The 9,006-nt window shown below is 45.7% G+C and overlaps 1 protein-coding gene across 1 annotated transcript in view; it reads left to right on the top strand.

The window, feature by feature from the left end:
- The window catches only part of KCNJ2 (potassium voltage-gated channel subfamily J member 2), a 23,322-nt gene extending 14,325 nt beyond the window's left edge, over window positions 1-8,997 (top strand). The window contains exon 2 of the mRNA XM_018559445.1: window positions 7,356-8,997. Coding sequence (XP_018414947.1) covers window positions 7,574-8,851 — 1,278 coding nt within the window. The 5' untranslated portion in view covers window positions 7,356-7,573 and the 3' untranslated portion in view covers window positions 8,852-8,997. The remainder of the gene's footprint in view (window positions 1-7,355) is intronic.
- The last annotated feature ends 9 nt before the right edge of the window (window positions 8,998-9,006 follow it).

Genomic DNA, 9,006 nt, shown 5'->3' with positions numbered 1-9,006 from the left:
GTTTGACCAAACTAAAGAAAACATTTTTAGTTTCCGTTCATTTAGTCCGAAACAAATTTTTAGTCTTTGCACATGTCTAATAATATGTGTGCATGAGTGTGTGTGTGTGTGTGTGTGTGGGGTGTTTTTGTATTTGTATTATTTATTTATTTTTATTTATTTTATTTTTTACTGTTGGGGAGGCTTCGGGGGAAATATCAGGGGTCTAAACAGAAAGAAATAGAAAAAGAGATTGAGAACACTGAGTCCTCTGCCCTTAGAGGCGGGGGAGAGTAGCAGGATCCCAGGAGAAGCTGAAGCCTATGCCGCTCCTCTTCTCCCTGCTGAGCCGTGGCTGTGTTAGCCGCCTGGCGCCCCTGTTGCCAATGGCGCCCTGTGCTCGCCTTGGCACCAGGGGCGAGGGGGGCCGGCCCTGGCTACGACCCCCTCTCAGCTGCGCCCTGAGGCGAGTGCCTCACTCGCCCCATGGTAGCTACAGCCCGGCATACACGCATCCAGTAGCTTTGCCATCCAGTTCTAACACAAGGCAGAAGAATATTTGTCTTCATACCAGTCTAAAAACTGGTGCTGGCCAAAGCAATCGAGTGTGCCCTTCTGATATGACGTACCTCACATTCGTGTTCACCAGCATGAACCAGAGATTTTTCATATGCAGTGCGATGCAATGAGACGCTTGAACAATTATTTTGTTAAACTGACAGCGCACGGGTCCCCATTGGCTGCCCTATGTCACACCAGTTTATGGCTTTTCCATGATCAAAGTAGACAAGGTTCTCCCATGCACTTTGTCGGGTAATAGGATTATTTTCACTTGAATGTCAATGAGATGGCTGCTTGAATGGTTTAGAATTATTTGTACTCTATTGCAGTTTATTTGTGCATGGCTGCTTTAAAATTGAACTGCAGTGTGATATAACAGACACAAATAAACGCAGCTTTGTAATTATTATTACAACATTAAGGGGCTGATTTATAAAGGGTTCTCCCAGCAAATTCCTATGCTACACGGCTCCATCTAGTGGCAGAAAGGTTGTCTGAATGGCATTCGCTCAGCTAATCACTGGATGGACCCTTTAAAAATCAGCCCAGGAGCATTGCAATTACTGGATAAGACCTGGTACCAGCCTCTTGTTGAGCCTGTATAGCAGAGCTCAGACTGCAGGAGGGAGGAGCAGCACAAGGAGCCGTTCAGTTGTGCTGCAGTGCTCAGGTGCTATAATAAACATCCTGATAGGAGGAGGGAGCAGATCATCACAGAGGAGCTGCTCAGTCTGTTGCCTCTGCATTCACCATCCAGTCATGGGCTGGGGAGGGACAAGACCTTTAAGTGTTATTGAATAGCAGAAGAGAAAAATCGAGTCTCCCGAGCAGTCAGGGATGTGTTGTGTGCCAGAGCTGTGTAAATCTCAGAGCGATACTCAGATATAGACGGATATGCAGTAGAATTTATTATACTCTGGGCAGATACTGTGGACCTGTAGCTCTGAGATGGTTCCTTGCTGCTAAGTGGACCTGAAAACATGTTCCACGTGTTCCCCCATCTAAGAATCCATTCGTAGGTCTTTGTCTTCAAAGATCATAGAACCTGTTTTGCAGCTTCAGTCTTATAATGAGAACTAGAATTGCTTTGGGCCATTTGCTTTAAAACACTTTAGATTCTAGACAGGTGCATTATAGACACCGCTTGTAGGTGGAGACTGGTGGGCTTGGTTACCCCCGGCTTTTATATCTGGGCAGCCTAGGAGCCAAGATCCCTCTGCCATCGTTCTTGGCTCTGCACCGGTCAGTGTTGTTCCCACATTGGGCTTTTTATAACTGCTTATAGAAGAAGCTGCAGATCAATGGAACAAATCTTCAAAAAACCCAAATTCCCCTTTCTGACAAATTGATCAGTGATTAAAACCGTCTTCTAAGAGTTTGCTCCCTTATGCGTCTACAGGGTCAACTATGATCTGTGCCCAGAGGGATCTATTAAAATGCAGCCCATTGCCCTGGGGAGGGACTGTAAAGACAAAGGCATGGACGTTCTAAGACCTGAGACTGAGTGTAGTGAAACAAGTTAGGTAATAAATATTATTGGACCAGCTGATTACTTTACTATCCACCCTGATAGTGGTGACTGATGTCAGAGAGGTGTAGGGTGACTTTATAAAAATACGATCCCTTTCTATAACGTCACCAGTACAGTCAACACATTTCGGAGCACATACAGTTCGTGAGGCTGATGAATAAATGTTCCGGCCAATATATAGCTTGGCGAATGCCATTGGCACAGCATTCCCGGCACTAGATGGAGCTGAAGCGCATAGGACAAAGTCATGGGGGCTGATGAATAAACATTCTGCCCATCATATAGCAGGTTGAATGCCACCGGTACAGTATTTCTGCCACTAGATGGAGCCGAGGAGCGTAGGATACAGTCCTTGGGGCTGATGAATAAACATTCTGGCCATCGTATGACTGGGTGAATGCTGTTTGTATGGCATTCCTGCCACTAGATGAAGCTGAGGAGCATAGGATACACACCTTGGGGCTGATGAAAAAATGTTCCAGCCATCGTATACGGTAGGTGGTCGAATACCATTTTCACAGCATTCCTGTCTTTAGATCCCTATAGGGAGTTCTCTATGCTCCTCGGCTCCATTCAGTGGCAGGGATGGGAACAAATGGCATTCACCTAGCTATGTGCTGGGCAGAATGCATATACATCAGTCCCTTAGAGTCAAGAGCTGGTCTTACGCTAGCAATTTTTTAAAAATAATCTAGGGACCCCCTGTCACTTTTTAATTGCTCTTAAAAGCCATATACAATCGGTGCCAGGACTTCGAAATGTATTCGTTCAATACAACAGAGAAAACAGAATTATACACAAAGCTCATTGGTTCTAGTGAGGCTACTCGCATAAAGGAAGGTTCCCCCTTGGTGGGTACCCAGAATGCCATTAAAACATAACAGGAGAGCCAGACCAACTGGCGATTGTCCAATATGCCCAATATTATGGTTATGATGTCTCGCTGACTCTGGCGCTGTTTCATACATCAATGTACCCTGGTGATTCTGCCTTTGGGTCCATAAACTATATGTAATATTCAAGCCCTGATGAAGCTAGATGGTTCTGAACTCGCATTGGCTGTTTTACGTGATCATATGATGAAACTACTTGGACTCTTTCACCATCTGGTCTGACGCTCCTCTTACGTTGGGTTGATTTACCCTATTTGTCCTAATGACTGTTGTCACCAAGACAGAAAGTGACGGGAAATCCAAATTTTTACACTGATCACCAGAACAAAGGGTGAGGTTCATTCGTTTTTGTTCACTAGTGACCAACTTAGTAATTTTGTAGCATTTCATCTCTTTTTCCTATTGTGTCTCCAGGATAGGAAGTAAATGACAATCTCCCCAACAGGTCACAGGCAACAAAAAATAAACTGGCAGGACCTTCTCTACTCTATCTAAAGGGAAAAAAAGGTTTTGGCTATACATACACTTTAAAAGGAGAACTATGAGGGGGGTGCTTTTCACTCACCTCAGTTCTAGCCGACCTGTGACAATCAGACTGTCACAGGCTCAGTAGATCGGGAAGTGAGCGAACACATACCGACGTTCGCTCACCTCTCGATCCTGTCACGGCTCTCTGCCGTGACAGGGGAGGGGCTGGATTCCCCCTCCCCACTCCGATCCGCTAGCGCTGACTGGCGGAACGGACAGGGGCGGGTATAGTTGGCTCTGCCTCTAGATAGGCGGAGCCATCTGTCAGTCACACAGCTGGGCGGATCCCGGCACAATTGTCTGGATCCGCTTCAGCTGCGGCGTCTCAGTATACCGCGAGCTGTAGCTCCCTATATACTGAGCCTAGGGTGACGGGAGGACGCTAGTTTGTGTCCTCCCGTTACCCTAAGGAGAACTATGGGGAAAAGCCTTAACCCCATAGTTCTCCTTTAATGGCTGTATCAAATCAGGTGTTTCTTGTTTAGAAAAAGGCCCAATCAGTACATTTGTGACAAATTAGGATATTCACAGAAGCACTTGGGGCCGTTCATTCAGAATGACGCCCCAATGCACACATACTGTAGCTTCCAATGCACCCCCGTGCACTACAGTGCTCCACAATGCACATAGACAAAGTCGCATTGATCTGCACTGCCAGCCCATTCCAAATGAATAATCTGCTTAAATGCAACCTGCTCCAGTGCACAAAAAATACATTTGTTAACGCCTGCGCAAGCGTAAACGGCCTAAAGCATGTTATGGGGACAATTCGATCCAGAGACTTGGCTGGACTGTCTTTGTGGGGTCGGCCTATACTAGCTATAGCTGGTTTCTAGTTTGCTTTACCATGGACTCAAACTGTTTGGAGGGTTTATTGTAGTACGTTTCTATACTTTTTGGGGTTTTTTTTTTTACTTGAACTCCGGGACAAACAAATATTGTCTAAACACAAGAGCCAAGTGGATTCTTGCTTACAGTCTTTATAAAATTCATACAATGTATGAAGCCTGAGGAAGTGATCTAAGGAATCCTGAAGGATTGCATCTTTAATATTTTTATGGGTGCAAAACTCTACTAAACCCTATCAATGTCCTACTCATATTTGCCCCCTTATGGTCTGTTGAATGTCCCATTGAAAGTGGTTTGTTGTATCTGTTCCATAACTGTTGATTGTGCAAGAAATCCATTGAGCTGATAAGTTCCTGTGCTTTCTGCCTGTTCTGTACTCTTATCATTTATGAGAGATTCCAGTTCTACCAGTGGACCACAGAACACCCTCTCATCCCATGTTATGGAGATGAGGAAGCATTATGTAGCCCTAACACACTTTTACTCTTGAGTTTAGAAACACATTAAGTAAGGGTTGGACAAACCCCAGAAGCAAGCTAGCCAGGGGCCTTGGGGAAAAAAATGGCAACTTGTGTTGAACCTTTAAAGGAGAACTATGAGATGAGTGATTTCCACTCACCTCATAGTTCTAGCCGACCTGTGACAATGAGACTGTCACAGGTCGGCTCAGTAGATCGGGAGGTGAGGGAACACATACCGGCGTTCGCTCGCCTCTCGATCCTGTCACGGCTCTCTGCCATGACAGGGGAGGGGCTGGATTCCCTCCTCCCCGCTCTGATCCACCAGCGCTGACTGGCGGAACGGACGGGGGAGGGGGCGGGTACAGCTGGCTCTGCCTCTAGATAGGCAGAGCCAGCTGTCACTCACGCAGCTGGGCGGATCTCGACATCGATGCCGGGATCCGCTCCGGCTGCGGCGTCTCAGTATACCGCGACCTGTAGCTCGCGGTATACTGAGCTTAGGGTGACGGGAGGACGCTAGTTTGTGTCCTCCCGTTACCCTTAGGAGAACTATGGGTAAAAGCCCTGACCCCATAGTTCTCCTTTAAGAACCTTTTCCACGGTCAGTATTGGCACCTGCCCCGTAGAAGCACCTGTTCCTCAAGTGGACTATTCTGGCTCTTGGATTCTGATCTTATTTGTTCACCGCTGAGCTAAGTTCTTGGAAATTAACGTTTTTTTGACAACAAAGCCCTCACGGTGTTCAAGCTGGAAGTGAAAATCCTCAGAAAATAAACAGGTCTTTGATTTTCTTCCAAGTATGTGCGTGAGAATGTACCAAATGAATGGAGCTTGAGAAATGTCATGTGAGGGACATGGCCATACTTGGGGTCATTTTCTGGGTAATGACTCCCACAGGAACTGCTTTACAGCTGGTGTATCGCCAGGGTTGGTTCCTGTGCTAAACAGCAGGCCTTTAATAGTCTAGAATGTATTTCAGGTAATAAGGAGCCAGGTTAATTTGTTTCCCATAGAGACAGAGCTGCTACAACATTGCAACCAGCCACTCGGCATTCTAGGCTGTTGTGTTGGTAAAATGTTTTGATCCTCGGTCAATACTTACCATAATTTCAAGATGAGTGAGCAGAACTTTGAATGTTTTAGTTAATGGTGATCAAGTGACAGCTCTGGGGTAATCAAGCTCAACGTGACCCAGTTATGCTGTGCTGGAGTGTAACTGGGTCAGACAAACATAGGCATGCTATTGCTGTTGTTCATTTATATAGGATTGTCATCATGGCTTGGATAGGTAAGCACAGAGCATTTGTTCATTAACATAGGGTCCCTTCCCCCAAGGAACTTAAAGGGTAAGTCCACCCAAAATGGATATACTTTAGATGGATAACATCATGATGGTTCACTTACGTTCAGGGCCCGGTGGAGGACCCTTGTGACTCAAAGATGTGGGCCCACTCTGAGCACGCGTTATGAAGTTCATTTAAGTCTAAGTTACATAGTTACATAGTATTTGGGGTTGAATAAAGACATACGTCCATCAAGTCCAACCCATATAGGTCCACGCATCATCTCATTCTTAGGGATACTGGTATCCCTGGATATTATGGTCCCTCAAGAAATTGTCCAAAAGTTTCTTGAACAAATCTACACTCTTGGCTGAGATGACGGCCGATGGCAGTGAGTTCCAGACCTTAACCGCTCTTACTGTAAAGAACCCTCTTCGCCCATTGTGCTGGAATTTTTTCTCCACCAACTTTAGGTGGTGGCCTCTAGTCTTTGTAATGGAGTTAATCTCAAACATTTTTTTGCTAATGTTGCTGTCACCATTGAACATCTTGTACATGAGAATCATATCCCACCTTAAGGGGAGAGGACCAACCATGACTATTGATCATTCTGCATGAGTTATATGAGTGTATATGACCTGTATTACTGGGATGGAGATGGAACAGTGCAAATCCAGTGGGCAAGGACTGTTCCTGCCAAAATCAGTCAGTTTTGAGTAGATTTATCATTTAAACTTTAATTGAAAGGTTAAGATTGATCAACACCAGGAGAGGCAATTAGAGTTTTTGATGCAGAGCTCCATATACAGAGAGAGATGCCATACTCTCAACCCCTCATATTAACTGTCCCTGTGCCCTAACGCTAAACTTCCCTGGAACCCTTACAACTAATCTTTAAGCCTAAAATACATTGTGCTCCAATGAAAACTTAATGACGTGTTTCTCTAATAAGATAAAGTTTATTTTTATTTGGGTAAAAACATGACAAAAGCTGATCATATACTCAGACTTTAATTATGAAATATTGCTATTGGTAATTATGCTGATTGGCTACCCTGAAATTAATTAGAAAGTGAATTTGGCATGAGGTATCCCATAATATTTCAAGGTTTTTGTATTGCCGGGAATCAGTATCCTGCATGATATGCCGGTAGGTAGATGTAGAACATGACATTGTCTGCAGTTGATCTTAGACAGGAAGAAACAAGGAAAACCTTTCAGTGCTGCTTCCTTATGTTTTGACACAAAGTTTTTTTTTTTATTGTTGCAGGATATGACATCAACATGACAGTGAGAGCTGGCTGACATCCCTTCAAATGAGAGAACGTTTCCCTTGGTAACCCCAACGCCATCTAGAGACAGAAATCTCTTCATTATTTCTTCCCCTGGAGCGTCCCCTGTGAGCCTTCAAAACTGTTTCTCCAAAGAGTTTTGCAAAAATTAAGACTGTTTTCAAAAGCAGAAGCACCGCAGTCCACAACTGAAGTGATGGGCAGCGTGCGCACCAACCGTTACAGCGTTGTATCTTCAGAAGAGGACGGAATGAAGTTGGCTACCATGACAGTTGCCAACGGGTATGGCAACGGTAAGAGCAAAATACATACCCGGCAACAATGCCGGAGCCGATTTGTCAAGAAGGACGGCCACTGCAACGTTCAGTTCATCAACGTCAGTGAGAAGGGACAGCGTTACTTATCTGATATCTTCACCACCTGCGTGGACATTCGTTGGCGATGGATGCTGGTCATCTTTTGCCTAGCCTTCATCCTGTCTTGGCTTTTCTTCGGCTGTGTCTTCTGGTTGATCGCTTTACTCCACAACGATTTGGGAGCCGGAGATAATCACAAATCTTGTGTCACCGAGGTCAGAAGCTTCACGGCCGCTTTCCTGTTCTCCATCGAAACGCAGACAACCATCGGCTACGGATTCCGATGCGTCACGGACGAGTGCCCAGTGGCGGTGTTCATGGTGGTGTTCCAGTCTATCGTAGGTTGCATAATCGACGCCTTCATCATAGGCGCCGTTATGGCTAAGATGGCCAAGCCGAAAAAGAGAAATGAGACCTTGGTTTTCAGCGACACTGCGGTCATAGCCATGAGAGATGGAAAGCTGTGCTTGATGTGGAGAGTGGGCAACCTCCGCAAGAGCCATCTCGTTGAAGCTCACGTACGGGCTCAGCTGCTCAAGTCCCGCATCACATCCGAAGGGGAGTACATCCCGCTGGATCAAATAGATATTAACGTTGGCTTCGACAGTGGTATAGACAGAATATTCTTAGTCTCCCCCATTACAATAGTTCACGAAATGGACGAAGACAGTCCACTGTACGATTTGAGCAAACAGGACCTGGAAAATTCTGACTTTGAGATTGTGGTCATTCTGGAAGGTATGGTGGAGGCCACAGCCATGACCACGCAATGTCGGAGCTCCTACCTTGCTAATGAGATATACTGGGGTCATCGATACGAGCCCGTTCTCTTTGAAGAAAAGAGTTACTACAAAGTAGACTACTCCCGGTTCCACAAAACATACGAAGTGCCCAACACGCCGGTATGCAGCGCTAGGGACTTCGCGGAAAAGAAATACATCCTTTCTAATGCAAATACTTTCTGCTACGAGAACGAAGTGTCGCTCACGAGCAGAGAGGAGGAAGGCAGCGACAACGGTCTGCCAGATAGCATGAGCACGGACATGCATCCTGAAATGGACAATCACAATCAAGTTTCCCTCGATCCTAGACCTCTAAGGCGAGAATCTGAGATATGACTGAAAAACTTGTACCTACAGCTGGTCAAAATAGCTGGTCGGCAGCACCCGTTGCTAAGCAGGGGCCCAATGCAGTTTTCAGAGGTCGGTACCGTTGGACAGAGGTGAAACGGATCCAGCTCACGGAGCTGACGGGAAGCTTGGCAAGCGTAGGG

Source organism: Nanorana parkeri, unplaced genomic scaffold (genome assembly GCF_000935625.1).
Source record: "Nanorana parkeri isolate BGI_ZX_2015 unplaced genomic scaffold, ASM93562v1 scaffold394, whole genome shotgun sequence".
Taxonomy (NCBI): Eukaryota; Metazoa; Chordata; class Amphibia; order Anura; family Dicroglossidae; genus Nanorana; species Nanorana parkeri.
The sequence above is the reverse complement of the archived record's forward strand: the minus strand, read 5'-3'. Positions and strand labels throughout refer to the sequence as shown.